Source organism: Cervus elaphus, chromosome X, assembly GCF_910594005.1.
Source record: "Cervus elaphus chromosome X, mCerEla1.1, whole genome shotgun sequence".
NCBI lineage: Eukaryota > Metazoa > Chordata > Mammalia > Artiodactyla > Cervidae > Cervus > Cervus elaphus.
Window position 1 is genome coordinate 78,169,789 of NC_057848.1, and position 23,313 is coordinate 78,193,101.

At 46.0% G+C, this 23,313-nt stretch overlaps 2 protein-coding genes across 2 annotated transcripts; one reads left to right on the forward strand and one right to left on the reverse strand.

Moving 5' to 3' along the window:
- Window positions 1–2,068: 2,068 nt before the first annotated feature.
- LOC122690888 (EOLA-like protein) lies at window positions 2,069–8,811 on the reverse strand. The gene is made up of 4 exons (XM_043897879.1): window positions 8,559–8,811; window positions 7,747–7,849; window positions 5,141–5,294; window positions 2,069–2,143 (listed from the first exon to the last, which is right to left on the reverse strand). The coding sequence occupies exons 1-3, from the start codon at window positions 8,809–8,811 to the stop codon at window positions 5,282–5,284; spliced, it is 369 nt and encodes a 122-aa protein (XP_043753814.1). The 3' UTR covers window positions 2,069–2,143; window positions 5,141–5,281.
- On the forward strand, window positions 4,996–6,466 carry LOC122690886 (heat shock transcription factor, X-linked member 3-like). The gene is made up of 2 exons (XM_043897878.1): window positions 4,996–5,481; window positions 5,873–6,466. Exons 1-2 carry the CDS (start codon window positions 4,996–4,998, stop codon window positions 6,464–6,466), a joined length of 1,080 nt encoding a protein of 359 aa, XP_043753813.1.
- Window positions 8,812–23,313: the final 14,502 nt, after the last annotated feature.

Here is a 23,313-nt window from a genome sequence, read left to right on the forward strand (position 1 = left end):
TGCTAACACTAGCAAGGGGGTACTCTTTCTGCCCCCTTCTGATGTCTATGTCAGAAGCTTTCTCTATCCCTTTTATGCTTTAATAAACTTTATTGCACAAAAGCTCTGAGCAATCAAGCATCATCTCTGGCCCTGGATTGAATTCTTCTCCAGAGGCCAAGAATCCAGGTGTCTTTCCCAGGGTTCAGCAACAAACTTTCAGTAATGATAACCCTGTATGTGAGACAGAAAAAGAGACACAGATGTATAGAACAGTCTTTTGGACTCTGTGGGAGAGGGCGAGGGCAGGATGATATGGGAGAATGGCATTGAAACGTGTAAATTATCATGTGTGAAACGAATCACCAGTCCAGGCTTGATGCATGAGACAGGGTACTCAAGGCTGGTGCACTGGGTTGACCCAGAGGGATGGGATGGGGAGGGAGGTGGGAGGGGGTTGAGGATGGGGGACACATGTACACCCATGGCAGATTCAAGTCAATGTATGGCAAAACCAATACAATCTTGTAAAGTAAAATAAATAATCAAATTAAAAAAAAAAAGTTTTCCTGTTTGGTAAAACAGACTGGGAACACTTTCATTTTATTTCATGGTCCTGCACAAGATAATATGGAATTATAATTAGAGCAATTTTGGAAATGCGAACTTATTTAGCAGTGATATAATTCATGGAAGAATTAGAAAATAAAAAGTAATAGTAGTGAATTATTGCTTGTTATACTTTTTATGTGTCATTTTGTACAGCTAAGGGATCTTGGTTTATTTGGATTTTCCTGGGTTATCAATGGAAGTAGCAGTTAATCTGAGTCAAGCAGCCCCCTCCTCACTGGCTCATTTATTCCAAAGACTTTTATGGAGCCTCTGCTCCATGAAATGCCCTGTGTTAGCAGTGGGGACACTGGGAGAAGCAGGACACCCCCACACCTAGAGCGATGGTCTAGGAGCCACAGTCACATGAGGTACATCATGGGAGTGAGGGGAAATGGGACATTGCTATAAGGTGTCCTTTTGGATCTTGGATAAACCCCAGAGAGGTCTCTCTCTGCTGCAGGATGGAAGGAGTCCTGGCTCTTGTCACATTGCTGCTGACTACAGGGACAGAGTAGGTGTTTTCTACCCCATATCTGCTAGAAATCCTGCAGAACTGCTGTCACACTCCCTTGAAGTGATGCCCAGAAATCCATCCTCTCTTTCCTGGTCCCAGGGACCCAAAACTCAAGGTGTTAACTAGCTTTTAATTATCTTCATTGTAAAGGACATTGTAATCAAAGTCTCAACATTTATTGGCAATGCAATAATGGGAAAAAAAGGAGTTTGAATGGAAAGCCAGCTGGGAGACAGGCAAAGAGTGGTTCTTTCTGCTATTTTCTGGACCAGCTTGACTCCTGCAGGAACACTGCTCCACACCCAAACTTCACAGGTCCTCTAACTGGAAATGGGCCTGTCCAGGTAGCCCATACAATGAAGAATTTGCTTGCATTGTGGGAGACCTGGGTTCAACCCCTGGGTCAGGAAGATCCCCCTGGAGAAGAGTATGGCAACACACTCGAGTATTCTTGCCTGGAGAATTCCATGGACAGAGGAGCCTGGCAAGCTACTGTCAATGGAGTTGCAGAGTCAGACGTAATTGAGCAAGTGACACTATGGTCCACTGTGGCCTAACTAGAAAAGTTTCTTAGTTTTATTTATGAAACATCTTGTTTGGTTAATTAGGAATTCCACATCCTATTGAGGTGAATATTCTCTGACCCACCCTGGACAACAAAACAGCCAACCCCATCCAGTGGAGAGCGGAGGAGTGTCTGGGGACAACAGTGTGAGAAATTCCTGTCCTGTCATCACAGGACCAATAGCTCCCCAGCCCTGCGAGCTCTGTCTCATCCCTCACGCGCATCCTGCAGCCCAACACACAGGGCTCCTCACACCCGCTCGCCTCCCAGATGAAGAACTGAGGCCACGGGGCTTGGGCTTCTTCCCAACACCACATGCTAGTGAGGGCCAGGGTTGGCTCAGAGCCCTGGTCTCAATTCCTCTGGAGACCCCACCCTTCCTGCCCACCCCAGGCCATGGCTCGACTTTCTGCCTTCTCACATCTTCCTCTTCTCAGTGCTCCATGATGTCTCTGAGGTGACAGAAAGGAGGCCTGTGTAAGAAAGGGGACAAGGAGAATCAGAAGCACTGTGGGGTTGCTCTGTGATTTGCTGAGAACTGACTCTGCCAGGGGCCAGCATCTCTATCCAGTCCCAGTGTCTCCCACATGAGGGTGATGCCCTGTCCCTGCTGCTGCCACGGGGCTTCCTGCCCAACTGAACCTGCAAGGCTGACCAGCTCCTCACCGAGTGGGGGGATGGAGGACCTGACTGTATGGTCCCAGTGGCCACGGGGATAAGGCCCGTACAGGACCCTCCTCTGATATGGGAGAGAAGGGAACAGAGGCAGACCACTGAGGTTCCAGGTCTCCCCAACAGCAGCGAGGGAGGGGAGCAGCTGGAGGGCCTCTGGTCTGGGGAAACCAGGGCAGGGACACCCAGCACATGGGCAGGAGAGTGAGGCTGAGAAAGGCAGGTCTTGGGCATCATGGTGTTGGAGAAGACACTTAAGAGTCCCTCGGACTGCAAGGAGATCCAACCAGTCCATCCTGAAGGAGATAAGTCCTGAGTGTTCATTGGAAGGACTGATGCTGAAGCTGAAACTCCAGTACTTTGGCCACCTCATGCGAAGAGTTGACTCGTTGGAAAAGACCCTGATGCTGGGAGGGATTGGGGACAGGAGGAGAAGGGGACGGCAAAGGATGAGATGGCTGGATGGCATCACCGACTTGATGGGCACGAGTTTGAGTAAACTCCGGGAGTTTGTGATGGACAGGGAGGCCTGGCGTGCTGCGATTCATGGGGTCGCAAAGAGTCGGACACGACTGAGCGACTGAACTGAACTGAACTGGGCATCATGAGGGCTTGTGTGTGCACTACACAAGTGTCTGAGCCATGGCTGACAAAGACCCCCTTGGTGCCACACAAACCCACTGCCAGGGCCCGGGTGGTGCCTGGAGGAGTGGGACCAAAAAAGCCAGCTCCGTCAAGACCCAGGGGGCGAGGAGGGACCCCGAGCATGGAAGGGGCAAGAAAGGCCACCTAGCCAGGCTGCCCGCAGATGCCATGACCTTCTGTTCCCTTTGGAGGAGTCACCAGGGACCCTCACTGACATTCACAGCCTCCAGAGTCATGTCCCAGTCAGAGGAACTGAAGAAAGGCCAGGGGAAGCCCAAGTTGAAGCCTGGAGCTCATCCAGGCCGCCAGTCCTTAGGCAGAAAGGACCCTGGGAGAGCTTCTTCCACACCCTCTTAGCTCTCCCCTTTAAGACACCAGGGACTGGCCCTCACAGAGGGAAAATGACCCTGCTACTGGCAGAACTGGGAGACAGTGTCCTAGGGTCCTTGAATACGGGCCTTTCCAAGGTGCCAGTCTGTTTCCCACATGGTGATTTTCAAGAACAGTGGCCCAGAAGTCCCAGAGAACACGCATCTCCAAACCCACTGCTCTACTGTTTATGTGCAGTGAAGACTGCTGATTCTCACTTGGGTTTCATCCAGTCCTGCACCCAGGCTCTCGTCCTTTTTCAAATACAGTTAGACGGGGGTTTCCTTTGGTCACATCTAGCTCAACAAGTCAGACATGTCCCTGGGAGTGAGTGTGTGTAAAGGAGGGCCCTTGAAAAGCGCCTAACCCATAAGCCAACAAAATCATTTCATGGACCTGCCATCTGGGTAACCGAGAACAGGTCCACAGTGGAGGTTAGGAGAGGGGCGGGGGCGGGGAAGATCAGAGCTGGCCTTGAAGAGGACCAGTGAAGTGCTTGTTTTCAACAGAACAGGCTGTACCTTGAGCCCCCAATCAAGTACTTCAAAGGTTAGTTATCCAAATAGACTCAAGTTGGACGTGGGCAGCCAGGACTGCAGGTAGCAGAAGCCCAAGCACCCCACTGACAAAAGGAAACAGGGCTTTCAAAGCAGCCACCAAGGAGTCTGAATCTGGGCTCTGGGGAGGGGAAAAGCACACGCAGGTGTTCCCAAAGTGAACACTCTAGGGCCACCAGAGTGGTGTTTATGGAAAAATTGGAAACTGAAGACAACAGCATGTGATCTGCAGTGGGATGCCATCTGGGGGTGGGCAGACCTCGGGAGACTGCAAGCTCAGTGGACGCCTGGCTTTGCAGTCCCACACAGCATCCTGCGGATTTTGTGTCTCAGGTGCTTGGGAACAGTCAAGTGGAATATGAGGTCGCTCCCACTGTGCTTGAGCACAGCCCTACTCTGGGGAGAGCTCGACCTGGGGGTCGGTGGGGGCAGGACAACAGGACTCTGACTTTGGGGCCAACTGAGTGGGACTGGCCAACCAGCAGCAGCCAGCTGGAAGACAATAAAGCCAGAAGAGGGGGAAGGATGGAGGGGCCACCAACTCGGGCAAGGCCAATCAGCCCACTATGGATCCCATCTTCTGGAAGGGACAGTCACCAAGGTCCCATCTGACCCCTGGGTTCTTCCTTGGTGTTCGTAGACCCAGGACTTGCCATGGCCTGGCCCTTCAGCAAAGGCCAGCCACAGGTTTGCACATTGTTAGGGCAGTGGAGCCAGGGGCGCATTTGTCAACCCATCCAGGGCCTGGACCCCTGAAACAAGGCACCTGGCAGCAGATGGGAGCCTTTGCAGGCAACCTGAAACAAACTTTTCTGTACTTTCAGACAAGAGACAAGCTGGGGAGCCCACCTCCATCCCCATGCCCCCCTCCCCCACACTGAGCCAGGGCTGCCTCTCCACATCACCTCTGTGACATCATGAAACAATAAGGAAGCTGACCCCCTAATTGGCTGCCTGTCCCATGACTCAGATTCTAGAATCTCCAGACAGTATTTATGGGGCACCCCGACCCTGGTCTGAGGCCTGTTTGCCCTGAGCATTCACTGCTTGGGTAGATAATGCTCCTGAGCTCGATTGGTTCAATGGCTAGTCAGAGTTCCCATGAGGCACAGGCAGCGCTGCTGGCCCCATCAACTGATGGGGAGCCCTCAGCAGGGGACCCCCGTGATTCCTCCCCAGATCCAAATGTGGATTCAGGGGAGGCTTTGGAAAAGCAGGGTGACCAACCTGAGAGCCCAGATCCAGGCCTCCATGACAATCTGCCCCCACAGGGCCCGAACCCAGAAATGGGCAACGAGGATGAGAACAACGCCAGCTTTGGGCTGTCCTTCCCCAGGAAGCTCTGGAGGATCGTGGAGGATGCGACCTTCACCTCTGTGCACTGGAATGATAAGGGAGACACGGTGGTCATCGAGGCAGATCTCTTCCAGATGGAGGTCCTCCAGCGCAGAGGCATGGATCAGATCTGCGAGACAGACAGCATAAAGAGCTTCATTCGTGAACTGAACCTGTACGGGTTCAGAAAAATCCACCCTTCAGGTCGCTCTGCAGGAAGAAAGAAGATGATGGTAATGTAGAATGCCCTTCCGGGGAGACTAGACTAGATGAGCTGAGTGCTGATGGGTTTCACTTCCCAGGAGAATGTTGTTCTCATGAGAGAGTGGTTAAGGAAAGAGGAGAACACAGGGTCTGTCGTATCCCGCCACCACCCCCCCTTAGGATCTTCAGTGGTGATGCCAGATCCTGAGGGGCCACTTGATGTCAGGGAGGGTCGGGAACACCTCAAGCAAGGATGGCCCCGGGGGAGCTCTAGGGAGTGACATTCCAGGGCCTCATAACCTGCCAGGAATGAAGAGACCTTGTCTCCATACATAGGCACGACCCGATGGTTGTGGGGAGAGTGTGGCAAGGAAGGGCTCTTCTCCCCTCTCATGGCTAAAGTGATTCATTTCCTTTCAGATCTATCGCAACTCCAATTTTCAGAGAGACAAGCCTCTCCTCCTGCAGAACATACAGAGGAAAGGCAACCCCAGAACAACTTCTCAGCCTGCCACTGGAACAACAGCGACCCCAAAGAGAAAGAAGCGAGTGATGGCGACCAGACACTCTCCCCGACTCCACCACAACGAGTTCACCCAAGAGGCTGGCAACAAAGTCCAGAAGGGAATGCCCACTGCTTGCAGAACCCCCAGCCAGTGCTCATTTGTGTTTTCTGACCTTTGGTCTATGGGTAGTGTAGCCAGCCAGGCTGGGGGAAACCATCTCCCCAGTGAGCAGGGTGGCCCCAGTGGAGAAGGCCCATCCAACAGTGCCACATCTGTGCCCCCAGCTACTGCTGGAAGGGACAGCCCAGGGGAACGGCCTGAGAGCCCCCCAGTGTACCCAGATTACGAATCAGTGATGACTTTGTACAACACTTGTTATTCCATCCTGATGGCGGGCCTTTTAGTCATGGCCCCAGATGAGGCCCCTGAGTCAGAGGAGGAGCAGGGAGATTCCTCAGATTATAAGTGCACCCTCTGTGAGCAGGCCAAGAAAAAGCCCAATCCCTGAGCTGCCAGATCCCTAGGAACACTCAAAAGCACTCTCTTGTAATCAAGAATAGATTTCTGGCTCTAATAAAGCAAAACTCCACTGGAGTAAATAAACAATCAAGTGAGAACTGCAAACCTGTGTTCTTTCTATCTGCCCTTTGTATTCACACATGGCACAGGGTGAGCCAGATGAGGCTGGAAGCCCATGCACCAGACAGGTTTCAGTTCAGTCCCCATGGTCTCTTTTCATCTGAAACAGCAGCATTTCACAGGCTCATCCAAGGATCTGACCCATGAGCTGAGCGCTGAGGTGAACCCAGGGTGGACTGGTCCCTGGGCCTTTCCTGTCACTCAGCAGATGGCCCAGCTGGGCTCCTGACCTTGGGGGTGTCACCTTCCATGAGTCATGCACCCTGCAGCAGAAGGGGCTCTTCCTGGGTATCCCGATGGTGCCACAAGTTTCTGATCAGCAGCTGAGCATCCCAGCTCCTGATCCAGGCCCCCCCCTACCAAGAGGCTGACTGGAAAGCAGGGTCACTCCAACCATCAAGCGCCTTGCAAACACATTACCCCAAACCCAAAGACAAGTACAAGGTTTCAACAAGTGAACACCAGCCCTTGTCGCTCTGCCCTCACAGCTGTACTTAGGAGCCTGTCTTTGGATGTGAGGCGGCCAGGCACTGCGTCCAACACACACAGTTTGACAGCCAAGGGACACTTTACAATAGGACAAGGGTCATGTGCAAGGATAAACCGCGGCCTGTTTCTGGGCCTGCGGGCCTCTGTGCCTGCCAGTGCACAGCCCTGCCCCCAGCCTTACTCTGTCACCCCTGGGACACTGTTCCAACATCAGGGAGATTGGACCAGAACAGAGAGGGAAAAACATTAACCGGTTTCCTAACAACACATTTCTCTCAACCACACAGACCCAGCAGGGCCAAAACGAGTGGCAACGCCATCATTTCATAAAGGTCAAAGTCCCGGAGTCTTTTGCTGAGTCCAGAGCAGCATCCTGTGAGGGGAGTCCCTGCCCCTGGCCCCGCGCCAAGTGGGCACCACAACGTGGGGCTGATTCAGACAGAATCAGATGGGCAAGTCCAGAGCGCGGCAGTAACTGCATGGTATCAGCACGTGCCGGTCTCTTGGTCGCTTTCCTCTCGAGAGTCCAGTCTGGACAGGCCTCCTGCCCAAAGAGGATCAGGTGCTCAGAGATGTCCACCTGGAAGGTGTCTTTCCCCCCTCCCCGCCCCCTGGGATAGGCTGCAACAGCCAGTGGGGGTTGGCGAGCAGTCATGTTACTTCTCTTGCAGGTCGGGTAGCAGGCCTTGATTCTCCAGCTCCTCCACCTGGTCAGGATCTAGGTTTTTGGGACACAGCAAAGTGCCCCCAATGACCACAAGACCTGTGTGCAAAGACAGGACACAGAATGAGAACAAGGTCATTCAAAGTTGCACCTGCTTGAGACTAACACCATATCATGGAGGGAACCCGAGGTGAACTGGGTCCTCTGGCTGAGCATTTTGGAGGGGCTCACCTCAGCAAAGAGAACTCGGGGTGAGGCCAAGTGAGGGAGGGTGAGAAATGAAAGGGAGAGGACTGGTGCTCCACGAACCCACCAGGCCATAGGCAGCTCTCAGTCTGCCTACTGCAGGCCGCGAGGACAGAGCAGGAGGGCCCCAGCGGGGGCCCACAGACATCAGGTCCCTAAGGGATTTACCAGCAGACAGGTGTTGCTGTGCGGCCTCACCCCTGGGAGTCAGGGGACTTGCTGCAGGCAGTGGGGGTATGGAACCCAGGCTAGGTGCTTTCCTGCCTCTCATGGTCTCTGCCAGGCACACTGACACGTGTGGGGACACACACAGAGACAAGTGCCACGTGCAGAGCTGGTTGTGCCCGTGCCTCAGAGCACGAACAGGGACTGAGGCCCAGAGAGGTGGTAGGCACTTCGGGCCACCATCTCCCAGCCAAAGGACCCTCACCACTCCTCTGAAGAAACCTCAGCCCCACCTACCCCACCAACTGGTTCAATAGAAAACAAACAAGCACAACCCAGCTGGGGTCTAGGGCAGCATCATGGCCGTATAGGCAGCGCGGGGCAAGGTGTCACTTGCCCATGATCACTCCACAGCCGAACTTGTCCCTGTCCTGCAGCAAGGCCTGGGTCTGGGCGGGGCTCATCCCCAGCCTCTGCTCCAGCATCTCCCACCAGGCCGAGTCTTCAGAGTCCCAGTGTGCGATGTGGATGGCCAGGGCACAGTGGCAGTGGCCACATAGCATGGGCCACCACCACGTTTCCAGGGTCTTGACACCATTTAAGACAATACCCACATAAGGCTTTCCAAAGGACAGACAGCCGAACTTCATCCCCCAGGACTCCCAGGGCCTCATGTGCGGTTGCAGAAACACAGAACCACAAAGGCCAAGAGCAAGACACAATGGTCTCCAAGTTCACAGTCCTGGTCTGGACCTCAGCCCCACATGCCTAAGCATCCTCCAAGCCTGCTGACACAGAATGCGGAGGGTCAGAGAGGGCTGACTCCTTCCATCCATCTCCACGTGGTCCACTGATAGGGGGTTGCTGATCAAGAGGACCCATTAATCACATGAAGTCCATGGCCTGGTGGGTTCCTGGACCACCAGCCCTCTCCCTTTCACTTTGCTCCCTCCCTCACTTGTCCTTGCCCTGAATTCTGCCATAAGGGTGGTATCATCTGCATATCTGAGGTTACTGATATTTCTCCAAGCAATCTTGATTACATCTCATGCATCACCCAGCCCAGCATTTCACGTGATGTACTCTGCATGTAAGTTAAATAAGCCGGGTAACAATATACAGCTTTGATATACTCCTTTCCCAAATTTGAACCAGTCCATTGTTCCATGTTGAGGTCTAACTGTTGCTTCTTGACCTGCATACAGGTTTCTTGGGAGGCAAGGAAGGTGGTCTGGTATTGCCATCTCTTTAAGAATGTTCCACAGTTTGTTGTGATCCACATAATCAAAGGGTTTATAACATGGCAAAAGTAAATGTTTTTTCTGGAATTGTCTTGCTTTTTCTATGAGCCAACAGATGTTGGCCATTTGAACTCTGGTTCTTCTGCTTTTTCTGAGTCCAGCTTTTACATCTGGAAGTTCTTGGTTCACATGCTGTTGAAGCCTAGCTTGAAGGATTTTGAACATTTTGAGCATTACCTTGCTAGCACATGAAATGAGCACAATTGTGCAGTAGTTTGAACACTCTTTGGCATTGCCCTTCTTTGGGATTGGAATGAAAACTGACCTTTTCCAGTCCTGTAGCCACTGCTGAGTTTTCCAAATTTGCTGGCTTTGCAGCACTTTAACAGCATCATCTTTTAAGATTTAAATAACTCAGCTGGAACTCTATCACCTCCACTAGCTTTGTTTGTAGTGATGATTCCTAAGGCCCACTTGACTTTGAATTCCAGGATGTCTGGCTCTAGGTGAGTGATCACACCGTCGTGATTATCTGGGTCATGAAGACCTTTTTTGTATAGGTCTTCTGTGTATTCTGCCATCTCTTCTTAATCTCTTCTGCTTCTGTTAGGTCCTTACCATTTCTGCATTTCATGTTTTAATACAATAGAGCTAATATTTACTGAAAGGCAAGGCTGATTTTATTGCAGGTGATCCTCACATCTTGAACTGAGATACCAAGGAACTCATGAAAGGTCTCTTCCAAATAAAGACAGCAGTTAAAGTTCCACCTATTCATTTTTTGCCTGTAATTGTTTGCTTGAGCCTGGTAAAAACCCTGCTTTCATTCTTAACAGAAATTTTACAAATCTAAGTGATGAATATGCTCATTACTCTCTGTCATAGGCTGAATTGTGTGCCCCCCTCCAACTTAGCATGTTGAGGCCCTAACCCCAGCACTTCAGGATGTGCATCTGTTTGAAGATAGGGACTTTAAAAAGGTAATTAACATTGAATGAGGTCATATGAGTGGGCCCTAATTCTTCTGACTGTGGTTATTATAAGAAGAGGAAGTTTGGAGAAATAAAGGGACACAGAGTTAGGCATGTACAGGGAAGTTACCATCTGAAGATTCAGGATGGAGACCACCATCTACAAGCCAAGGAGAGAGGCTTCAGGAGAAACCTGACCTGCTGACACCTTAATCTTGGACTTCCAGCCTTCAGACTGTCAGAAAATGAATTTCTGGGGGCTTTCCTGGTAGCTCATTAGTACAGAACCTGCCTGCTAATGCAGAAGACACAGGTTCAATCCCTGATCTGAGAAGATCCCACATACTGAGAAGCAACTACCCCATGCACCACAACTGTTGAGTCTGTGCTCTAGAACCCGTGGGCTGAAACAGTTGTAGGCTATGTGCCCTAGAACCCGTGCTCTGCAACAAGAGAAGCCACCACATGAGAAGCTTGTGCACTATAACTAGAGAGTAACTGCCACTTGCCACAACTAAAGAAAAGACTATGCAGCAACAAAGACCCAGGACAGTCAAAATAAATTTTAAAAATTATTTTTAACAACAGAATTTCTGTTGTGCATGCTACCCAGTCTGTGACACTTTGTTCTGGGCAGCCCTAGCAAACTAATACCTGCTTCTTCTTTTGTACCTTTGCCTGTTTCTAATGATGGAACTCCAGGAAAATTGGATCTGCTTGAAGGAAATGGGAGAAAAATATCTATTGGGAGAAACAACACGTTTGCCTAAAAACTCTGTCTCCTGGCCTAATATTTTGGAGACTTCCTGAGGAAGACTTGTGCGGCAGATCCTGCTCGCGTCCCCTCTGCCTTGTGGCTGCAGCCAGACACTACACTGCCAGCATCTCGTCAGTGGCTCAGAAGTTTTTTTCCTCGTGCCTGAAACCTACTTTGTCAGTGTTCAGGGCAGACTGAAAATGTCAGGGAATTGATGCTTTATGACCCATAGGAACTGGAGTATAAACACCCCAGGTCCTTCATCCTCAAACACGATAACTCAGATAACTCTCCATAGGCTTACAGAGTTTTCCTGCAGGATTAAGCTCCCTTAATCTTTCTTGAAATGCACCTTTTCTTGGCTCCCTTCCTATCTCTATGGAAGCTCTCCATGCTTCCTCTGCAAAGCACATCTCCAAAGGAAACTACTTGCTCTAGAATTCTTATTTTCGGGTGTGATTCTGGGGGACCCAGAACTAGGTCCACCTGCCTTCTGTGTGTGCATATGAAACATCCATATTTAAAGATGCTGCTGTGGTTTCTAATTTAACAAGAGGATATACTGCATTGGGGCTTTCCTGGTGGTTCGACAGTAAAGAATCTGACTGTCAATGTAGGAGACTCTGTTAAGTCCTTAGGTCAGAAAGATCCTCTGAAAAAGGAAATAGCAACCCACTCCAGTATTCTTGCTTGGAGAATTCCATGGACACAGGAGCCTGGTGGGCTACAGTCCATGGGGTCACAAAAATCAGACATGACTTAGTGACTTAACAACAATATTGCATCTAATTCTTTCTGTGGTAAGGTGGTAAGTGGTTCAGTGGCTGTGAATCCTGGAGCCTCTCTTTGCAGGAAAGAGTATTCTAAAGTCCTGCCTTGTGGAAATGCCTTTGTGTCAAATCCACTATGCTGCATTTTTTCTTCTATAAACACCAAAGCCCAATCTTTTCAGTAGTTATTGGCTTTTTTTGGGAAAACTTTTGAAATGGAAGGATAATTGCTTTACAGAATTTTGCAGTTTTCTGTCGTACATCAACAAGAATCAGCCATAGGTACACCCATGTCCCTTCCCTCCTGACCTCCCTCCCATCTCCCTCCTCATCCCACCCTTCAGTCTGTCTCAGAGCCCCTGTTTGGGTTCCCTGAGTCATACAGAAAATTCCCATTGGCTATCTATTTTACATATGGTCTTGTAAATTTCTATGCTACTCTCTCCATACATCTCACCTTCTCCCTCCTCTCCTCCCCCCGTGTCCTTTTTGGCTTTGCTGAGCCCGCACTCTTTTATCACATCTCCGTGATGGGTAGGTGTGTCTGCATCAGGGTGTAGTGGTTTTAATAATAACTTGTCTTGTGCCTGAGCTGCATGTTTCCTTATGGGGCTGGTCTAATATCTACTGTGAAGTTTTCATGGTCCATGGGGGTGCAGCTGGGGAAGTTGCTTCTATATAGGAGTCCAAGCGACTATGAGAGAAACAGACTTCTGAGGAACAATGCAAGCTGCCCTGGGTACGCAGTAAAGCTTCTGCTAAGCCCACTGACCCCAAACCCTTTCCCGTTGCTCTCAGGCTGGTGTTGAGCATGTCAGAGTTTGAGGTCCTCTCAGTGACTACTCAGAACAATGCTAAGGATGTTCCACATTGAGTAATGTTCAACCTTCTAGGCTCCCTCACCCCCCTGAAAACTGTTTACAGCCAGGCCCATGGTTCTTGAATGAGGAGTCCTGGGACAAGCCCATGGATGAATGTGTTAGCCAGGCCTCACTTGACCGAGCATGTAACCTCTGCAGCTGGTTTCCTGACAGGATCATTTGTCTTTGCCCCAAGAGGAAAGATTTTGTCCCAGAAGCTATTTCTCCATCGCATCTTTTATGAATCTTTTGCTATTAGCACACTGATCCTAAGAAGTATTGCTGGCTTAAGGGATTTATGTGAGTGAGCCAGGGTCTACCACCACAGTGTTTAATCACCTTCATTGCCCTGTGATCTTCAGCTCACAGCTGAAGGCTAGAACCACAGGTTTAAAGGTTCATGGGCATCTCATTCCACGCATCCCTGCCAACTTATTTACCTTTTTCTCATTGGCTGGTAAAAAGTAAATAGTAAAAGTACATATTAACATCTATAGTTTAGGACTCAGTGAACTAAAATGGACTGGAATGGGTGAATTTAACTCAGATGACCATTATATCTACTATTGTGGGCAAGAATCCCTTGGAAGAAATGGAGTAGCTATCATACTCAACAAAAGAGTCCAAAATGCAGTAATTGGATGCAATCTAAAAAAACAACAGAATTATCTCTGTTCTTTTCCAAGGCAAACCATTCAATGTCACAGTAATCTAAGTCTATGCCCCGGCCAGTAAGGCTGAAGAAGCTGAAGTTGAACGGTTCTATGAAGACCTACAAGACCTTCTAGAACTAACACCCCCAAAATATGTCCTTTTTATTATAGGGGACTGGAATGCAAAAGCAGGAAGTCAAGAAATACATGTAGTAATAGGCAAATTGGACCTTGATGTACAGAATGAAGCAGGACAAAAGCTAATAGAGTTTTGTCAAGAGAACACACTGGTCATAGCAAACACCTTTGTCCAACAACACAAGAAAAGACTCTACACATGGACATCACCAAGATGGTCAACACTGAAGTCAGATTGATTATATTCTTTGCAGCCAAAGATGGAGAAGCTCTATACAGTCAGCACAAAACAAGACAGGGAGCTGACTTTGGCTCAGATCATGAATTCTTTATTGCCAAATTCAGACTTAAATTGAAGAAAGTAGGGAAAACCACTACACCATTCAGGAATGACCTAAATCAAATCCCTAGCAATTATACTGTGGACATGAGAAATAGTTCAAGGGATTAGATCTGATAGACAAAGTGTCTGATGAACTATGGACGGAGGTTTGTGATGCTGTACAGGAGACAGGGATCAAGAACATCCCCAAGAAACAGAAATGTTAAAAAGCAAAGTGGCTGTTTGAGGAGGCCTTGCAAATCACTCTGAAAAGAAGAGAAGTGAAAAGCAAAGGAGAAGAGTTCCAAAGAATAGCAAGGAGACATAAGAAAGCCTTCCTCAGTGATCAGTTCAAAGAAATAGAGGAAAACCTAGATATCTCTTCAAGAAAATTAGAGATACCAAAGGACTGTTTCATGCAAAGAATGGCTCAATAAAGGACAGAAATGGTATGGACCTAAAAGAAGCAGAATATGTTAGGAAGAGGTGGCAAGAATACACAGAAGAACTGTATAAAAAAGATCTTCATGACCCAGATAATCACGATGGTGTTATCACTCACCTAGAAACAGACATCCTGGAATGTGAAGTCAAGTAGGCCTTAGGAAGCATCACTACAAACATAACTAGTGGAGGTGATGGAATTCCAGTTGAGCTATTTCAAATCCTAAAAGATGATGCTGTGAAAGTGCTGCACTCAATATGCCAGCAAATTTGCAAAACTCAGCAGCGGTCATGGGACTGGAAAAGGTCACTTTTCATTCCAATCCAAAAGAGAGGCAACGTCAAAGAATGCTCAAACTACCACAGAATTGCACTCATCTCACACGCTAGTAAAGTAATGCTCAAAATTCTCCAAGCCAGACTTCAACAATATGTGAACCGTGAAATTGCAGATGTTTAAACTGTATTTAGAAAAGGCAGAGGAACCAGAGATCAAATTGCCAACACCCCCTGGATCATCAAAAAAGCAAGAGAGTGCCAGAGAAACATCTATTTCTTCTTTATTGACTATGCCAAAGCCTTTGACTGTGTGGATAACCACAAACTGTGGAAATTTGTTAAAGAGATGGGAATACTAGACCACCTGAGATGCCTCTTGAGAAGTCTGTATGCAGGTCAGGAAGCAACAGTTAGAACTGGACATGGAACAACAGCCTGGTTCCACATAGGGAAAGGAGCATGTCAAGGCTGTATGTTGTCACCCTGCTTATTTAAATTATATGCAGAGTGCATCATGAGAAACACTGGTCTGGATGAAGCACAAGCTGGAATCAAGATTACAGGGAGAAATATCAGTAACTTCAGTTATGCAGATGATACCACCCTTATGGCAGAACGCAAACAAGAACTAAAGAGAATCTTGATGAAAGTGAAAGAGGAGAGTGGGGAAAGTTCGCTTAAGGCTCAACATTCAGAAAACAAAGATTATGGCATCTGGTCCTGTCACTTCATGGCAAATAGATGGAGAAACAGTGGAAAGAGTGGAAGGCTATGTTTTTGTGGGCTCCAAAATCACTGTAGATTGTGACTGCAGCCATGAAATTAAAAGACGCTTACTCCTTGGAAGAAAAGTTATGACCAACCTCGACAGCATATTAAAAAGCAGAGACATTACTTTGCCAACTAAGGTCCATCTAGTCAAGGCTATGGTTTTTCCAGTAGTCATGTATGGATGTCAGAGTTGGGCTACAAAGAAAGCTGAGCGCCAAAGCATTGATGTTTTTGATCTGTAGGGTTGGTGAAGTCTCTTGAGAGTCCCTTAGGTTGTAAGGAGATCCAACCAGTCTATCCCAAAGAGAATCAGCCCTGAATATTCATTGGAAGGAATGATGTTGAAGCTGAAACTTCAACACTTTGGCCACTGATGTGAAGAACGGGCTCATTTGAAAAGACCCTGATGCTAGGAAAGATTGAAGGCAGAAGAAGGGGACAACAGAGGATGAGATTGTTTTATGGCATCCCCAATTCAATGGAGATGAGTTTGAGTAACTCTGAGTGTTGATGATGGACAAGGAGGCCTGGTGTGCTACAGTCTATGAGGTCACAAAGAGTCGGATACGACTGAGCGACTGAACTGAACTTAAATGAGATCAGAAAAGAAGTGAAGCTTTCACTGCTTGAAGATGACATGACAGTGTAAATAGAAAACCCTAAAGATAGTACCAGAAAATTAGTAGCTCTAATCAGTGAATTTAGCAAAGTTGCAGGATACAAAATCAATACACAGAAGTCACTTGGATTTCTATATACTAACAATGAAAAATCAGAAAGAGCAATTAAGAAATCAATCCCATTTACCACTGCAACAAAAGGAATTAAGTATCGAGGAATAAACTTACCTAAGGAGACAAAAGAAGTATACACAGAAAATTATAATAAGACACTAGTGAAAGAAATCAAAGATGAAAAAACCAGATGGAGAGAGTCCATGTTCCTGGGTAGGAAAAATCAATATTGTGAAAATGACTATACTACCAAATGCAGAATCGATATTGTGAAAATGACTATACTACCAAATGCAATCTACAGATTTAATGCAATCCTTATCAAATTACCAATGGTATTTTTCACAGAAGTAAAACAAAAAATTTCACAATTCATATAGAAACACAAAATACCGCAGATAGCCAAAGCAGTCTTGAGAAAGAAGAATGGAGCTTGAGGAATCAACCTTCCTGACTTCAGATTATACTAGAAAGCTACAATCATCAGGAGAGTATGGTACTGGCAAAAAAACAGAAATATAGTCCAATGTAACGAGATAGAAAGCCCAGAAATGAACCCATGCACTGTGGGTAGCTTATTTTTATCAAAGGAGGCAAGAATATACAACGGGGCAAAGACAGCCTCTTCAATAAATGATGCTGGGAAAACTGGACAGCTACATATAAAAGAATGAAATGAGAACACTTCCTAACACCATACACAAAGATAAACTCAATATGGAATAAAGACCAAAATGTAAGACCAAAAACTATAAAACTCTTAGAGGAAAACATGGGCAGAACACTCGATGACATAAATCAAAGCAAGATTCCCTATGACCCACCTCCTAGAGAAATAAAAACAAAAATAAACAAGCAGGACCTGATTCAACTTAAAAGCTTTTGCACAGCAAAAGAAACTATAAACAAGGTGAAAAGACAACCCTCAGAATGTGAGGAAAATAATAGCAAGTGAAACAACTGACAAAGGATTAATTTCCAAAATATGCAAGCAGCTTGAAGAGATGGTGGAAGAATAGGACAGGGAGACCATAAAACAGCACCTGCAGATAAAAGATTTCATTAGCAGCTCTGCTTATAAATTCTAACCCCTGCAAGCGTCTCCTCCTCAAGCTCTCTTTTTCCCTCCTAAGTGACCAGGTCATAGGAAGAGAACCACTTGAATGTCACATTTTAATTTTCTAAGAAAGTTCTTCATTGCTGCTCTTATTAACATTACAACCACTTTTAAGTCAATGTATTTAGAAATAAAGCTTGATATGTCATGGTGTTTTCGCTTTATTAGGGCTTGACTTCAGACTTTAGAAAAACTAATTGGGGGGATTGCCCAGAAGACATTCACAAAGTTTGTGGACTTGTAAAAATGTGTGCAAATTTCATGCTACTATCCAATCATACACACACTTGCATGTGTGTATGTGTGGAGATAATTCTTTCTTCTTCTTTTTCTGACTGCATGACTTACAGTCAGCTTAAGTTTTAACAGTCTTAGTTCCCTGACCAGGGGTCAAACCTGGGCACTTGGCAGTGAAAGCATGGTGTCCTGGTTAGGACTTCAGGGAGTTACCTGAAGATAATTTTGACTAAGTAGTCATTGTGGAACTTTATAAGTTAGATCCAATTTAAACATAAAATAGATGAGATTTATTAATGACATATCTATGTATCTATATCTATAGATATTATATATATACATATATATATGTATATTTACACTTATATATCTGATAACTATTTGCTCAGTGTTTTCATAGACATTATTTACTTTAGCCTTCACAACCACCCCACAGACCAGGTTTTATTATTCCCTGTTTTATGGATGAGGAAATAGGCTCAAAAAGGCAAAGTGCTTGTTGAAGGTCACAGAGCTAATATATCAATAAATGTGGGACATGACATATGTTTTTGATTCCACGTTCAATGTTTGTTCTCCTCCCTCACAGCTGTATTCAGAGCAGAGAGGATGAGGAAGTTATGTTTCAGTGGTTGGTGGTAAAGTAGGTGCTTCAGGAATAACCTGCCTAAAGATTTGGAGTTTGTCTAGAGAGGGGACTATGTGGGGAGAGTTGGTGAAAATCACGTGTAGACCACCGTTTGTTCACCAGGTCACGCAGCTTCCCTGGGCCTCACCTGGGATTGATCAACAGCCACATGGAGAGCTGTAATTTAAGAGGTATCTCACTGGGTTAGATTCTACACAAAGATCCTGTCTAATCTTCTCAACAACCTGGTAGTCTTAATAATACATAGAACAGATCATGGAGGCTCAGAGAGGGCAAGTAATGTAAGGCCTCTGGGAGGTGGAAAAATCTGGGTTCAAACTCAGGCCCATCTGAGTCCAAAGCATGGGTCCTCTGTTCCACCACCCAGATACCTCTAGTAGCCACCTTTGTGGAAAACCCTAGTTCTGTGTCAGGCTGAAAGTGGTGTTAACTCAGCAAAGGTAGCTGGGAAGTGGGAGGGCAGAATGCTTTCTTTACCCTGTCCACATCTCCCTACTTTCTTTCTTTTTTCCTTTCTTTCTTATTCCTTCCTTCCTTTCTTTCTCTCTTCTTTTCATTTTTTTTCCAGCCGTGCTGCATGGCTTCTGAGATCTTGGTTCCTTGAGTAGGGATGGAACCTGTGCCCCCTTTGCCGGGAGCTTGGAGTCCTAACCACTGTACCACCTGTGAAGTCCCTCCCTCTTTTCTTATTATGGGAGACAATATTTTTTTCTGACCGTTTTTTGGTCTTGGGACCCCTTTACACCTTTTAAATTATTGAGGGTCTTAAAGAGCTTTTCTTTCCCTGTGGGTCATGCCTGTGGATACTTACTATTTTAAAAATGAAAAGAGCAAAGTTTTAAAAAATTATTTATTACTTCATTTGATAAACTGATTATATGTTAATAGAAATATGTTTTATGAATAATAATTGTTTTACAAAACAAAACAAAGTTTAGTGAAAAGAATGGCCTTGTTTATCTTTTTGTTAGTTTCCTTGATGTTTGGCTTAGTAGAAGTTGCTGGAACCTCTTCTCTGTTCCTGCATTCTGTCTGCTGCAGTGTCATGTGGCTGTAGCCTCTGGAAAACACCAGTGTATCATCTTGAGAAAATGACAACAAAAAAGACACATAGCATTTTGGCATTATTAAGAGAATAGTTTTCACCTTATAAAAACCCTGCAAAGGTCTTGAGGATACCCAGAGGTCTCCAAGCCACGCTTTGAGAACTCTGCTTTATACAACCACCTCAGTATTCACTAGGGCTGGTGGAAAAACCCAACAGTTGAAACATTCCAGGTGACTGGAATGAAACATTCCAGGTCGCTGAATCCAACCATGCATCTGATAAGGTGAAATTCTGTGAAGTCCCCTCATTTAGATCCTAGAACAGGAAATGGCACTCCACTCCAGTATTCTTGCCTGGAGAGTCCCCATGGACAAAGGTGCCTTGTGGGCTGCAGTCCACAGGGTCACAAAGAGTCAGACACGACTGAGTGCCTCTCTCTCTCACACACACTCACACACACACATGGACTGTTTAATTTCAACCTGGATTTAAATGGATAGAAAAGTCTTTATTATGTTGAGAATAAATTGCACTCTGTAGTTTCCATCTTCAGGCTTAATTCTGTTTAGAATGAATCCAATTTCTGCTCTGTATATTCCAGATAAATGAAAAAAGCCTTGTCCCTTGCTGTCATTTTCTTCAGAAGACCTTCTTTATGTTTAAGGACTTAGGAGACCTTCCTGCTCTGAGTGTTCTCTAGCCCCACATCTCTGTATTCTCATCCAGATCTTCAAATGCCAATTTGAACTCATACAATGTTGCCAGAATGCACTCAGGCAGAATTTCTCATGGCTTACTCTGTCCTTGGCTTAGATCAAGGCTACAAACGCTTCACATTCACAGACGGGAAAAAACATATTGTCAAGGGTCTCTGTCTTCTGGTTGGGCATGATCTCTGACACGCCATTTACTTTCCCATACCTTCTGCCATTCTGGTCCAGGCTCTGCTGTCTCCAAGGTTTCATCTCATTTGTCCTTTCTCTTTCACCCCTACAGAAAGGCAGTGCTCTAGGTGTAGTGCTTTGAAGTTTGCAAACAATTTTATAAACATCATCTCATTTAACTAGTGTGGAAACTCTGCACAGACCATTGTTGTTGTTCAGTCGCTAAGTTGTATCCAACTCCTTGCCATCCTGTGGCCTGCAGCATGCCAGACTTCCCTGTCCTTCACCATCTCCCAGAGTTTGAGCAAAACTCATGTCTATTGAGTCAGTGATGCTATCTAACCATCTTATCCTCTGCTGCCTGCTTCTCCTTTTACCTTCGGGCTTTCCCAACATCAGGGTCTTCTCTAATGAGTCGGCTCTACATTTCAGGTGGCCAAATTATTGGAATTCGACTCCAGCATCAGTCCTTCTAATGAATATTCAGTATTGATTTCTTTTAGGATTGACTGGTTTGATCTCCTTGCAGTCCAAGGGACTCTCAGAGTCTTCTCCAACACCACAGTTCAAAAGCATCAGTTCTTCGGCAGTCAGCCTTCTTTATGGTCCAACTCTCACATTCGTACAAGACTACTGGAAACACCATAGCTTTGACTAGATGGACCTTTGTCGGCAAAGTGGTGTCTCTGCTTTTTAATACACCATTCTATGCACAGAATGCATAGATGTGAGTAGTATAAGGAAAACACAGAAGTTTCCATTAACCTGATTTTATGGATTACCATGTTAATACTTCATTCCTGGGATTCTGTAACCTGCTTTGCTGGCTACCCAGCTTTCAGGGTCTCCCTATTATAAAGCACTCTACATACTGATGCTGCAATCATCTTTATTCTCTGCTGATCTCAACATGCCACCATCTAGAGTCCATTTGTAGCCTCCAACACTCTTGGGGTAATGTATTTTCCTGAGATCTTTGAGACTCTGCATCTGCTAAGACCTCTGACTGACTTTCCTCAACCTAGGATGACAGTGTTTGGCTAATCAGAGTTTTGTTCATTCATTGGTTCATCCACCCAGCATTCACTACAATGGACAGTAGAGGGGAATACAAAAAATAAGTCATCTCTGCCCTCCAAGGTTTTATAAAACCTTATCTAGGTCTTATATGCACAAGTGGCTCTAATGGTAAAGCCCCTGTATGCCAGTTCAGGAGATGTAAGAGGCATGGGTTCGATCCCTGGGCTGGGACGATCCCCTGGAGAAGGGCATGGCAACACACTCCAGTATCCTTGTCTAGAGAATCACATGGACAGAGGAGACTGGTGGGCTACAGTCCATGGGGGTCACAAAGAGTTGGATACAACTGAAGCGACTTAGCACTCACACACACATGCAATTCAAATACAAAACTCCCTGTGATAAGAGAGGTGGTGAAAGTAGATTCACAGTTGTTTGTAAACTCTGAGGTTTACCTGAGGAAGAATTAATCCCAATGGGCAGAGCATGCAAGACCTCCAGGAGAGATAATGTTGAGTCTGTGCAAGGACAAGTAGATTTACATAAGCAGAATGGGTAGATGGGACAAGACTGGCTCAGCTTCCTTGCTGTGTTGTCCAACTTAAGTCTCCTATTGCCTTCTCCTTGTGTCTTCTTGGGCATCTGAACACAAAGATTATTTTTTTTTTCTTAACCAGTATCCTAAATACCCAAGGGCCTGGTAAACATGCACAACTGACCTAAAAAAGGAAATTTCCAGCATGATAACTGTCAATGGCATATGAAAAGGCATGGACAGAAAGATTTTGTTTCAAGATTATGAGTGTAAGGAGTAGAAGACAAACTTACAAGGAAGGGAACCAACCCTTATCAGCTGGTCTCTGGTTGGAGTCACCAATGCAAATAGTTTAAGAAAAAATGTGTCATCCCTGAGGGGAATGTTTGCATGATGCATAGCACGTGATATACTACACAAATAATAGCACAGCACCACACAGGTTTGTCATGAACCTTCTGATGGCAGATAGTCCTATTTGTGATTTTTGAAAACTAAAATAAAATGAGTAAGGCTTAACAATTTTAGGTTTGAAGCATATTTCATTATTTTGTGACTTTGATCTCAAGTGCATATTCATTCCATAAGAAAAGATAAAAATTGTAGCAAGCACACGCTTCTGTGTGGCATTCTCAGCAGAGGCAGGGTGGGCAGTGCTGGGTTTCAAGTGCAAGCTCTGCCTCTGATCTTCCACTTCAGCCTTAGTCCTGAGGAAGGTCCCATTCAATGCATCTTGATCATTATATATTAAAGCATTAGCAGGCTTGAATAGAGAGGCAAAACTGTATTTAGATTTTGTATTTTGAATAGCTGGTAAAGAAATGCAAAACATCTTAAATGGAGGAAAAATTAAAGCAAGGGATGTTGGGAGGGGATGGACACCAAGGAGGACTCATCAAAGTCCTGGTAGCTGTGGGGTTAGGAGACTCTATGGAGTATAACACGCATAGTGTACATTTATGAGGAGATAAGTAGGTACACAGGGAGGGGGAAAATACAAGGGAAAGCCCAGCTGATAGATACTTTCCTTGGCATTCTGGATAATCACATGGACCACAAAAATGAAAGGAGGAAAAGCAAAGTAAGTCCTTGCTTCCAATTCTATACAGCAAGGACTGGAAAGTCACATGCTGTGTGTGCTCCAAGGGCCCAGTGTAGCAAGGGGTGGACTGTCTTTGCTCCTCTCTGTCCTCTGAGCACTCCAGCCCAGTTTCATCCTTTACAATCAGATATTTGGACCCCACTATCACCATCACTCCTCTCCTTTCTCTTGGGCTCCAGCCCATCCTTTGTTCTTGCTGGTCAGATTTCACTGGGTGGCATGGAGGTGGGGAGTTCCTAGTTTAGTGAGTTGAACTGTTGTGTAAACAAAACTCTCAAATCAGCTCCCTATCTCCTAACTTTTCTAAATTCAGAGCCATTGTTTAAAACAATTTTTGAATAAGTAGTGTGTATTCATGATTAAAAATAATACAAAAAAAGTTATATTTGAAAAAATTTCTCCCTTCTTTCCTTTCCTCATGTAGCCAATTCTGACCACTTGCAAGAAACTTCATGTTTCTTCACATACATGCAAATACAAATAAAAATTTCCTTTTTTTACCATTTTAATTCATAAAGGAGTATAATTTTCAGTTTTCTGAACCATGTGTTTTGGTCATTTATTAGTATGTAATGTGCATGCATGCTACGTCACTTGTCGTGTCCAACTCTTTGCAATCC

Coding starts and splice junctions, on each gene's coding strand:
- LOC122690886 (XM_043897878.1), top strand. CDS start 4,996: ATGGCTAGTCAGAGTTCCCATGAGGCACAGGCAGCGCTGCTGGCCCCA. Junction 5,482..5,872: donor CAGGAAGAAAGAAGATGATG/GTAATGTAGAAT, acceptor ATTTCCTTTCAG/ATCTATCGCAACTCCAATTT.
- LOC122690888 (XM_043897879.1), bottom strand. CDS start 8,811: ATGAAGTTCGGCTGTCTGTCCTTTGGAAAGCCTTATGTGGGTATTGTC. Junction 7,850..8,558: donor CGGCTGTGGAGTGATCATGG/GCAAGTGACACC, acceptor CTTTGCACACAG/GTCTTGTGGTCATTGGGGGC.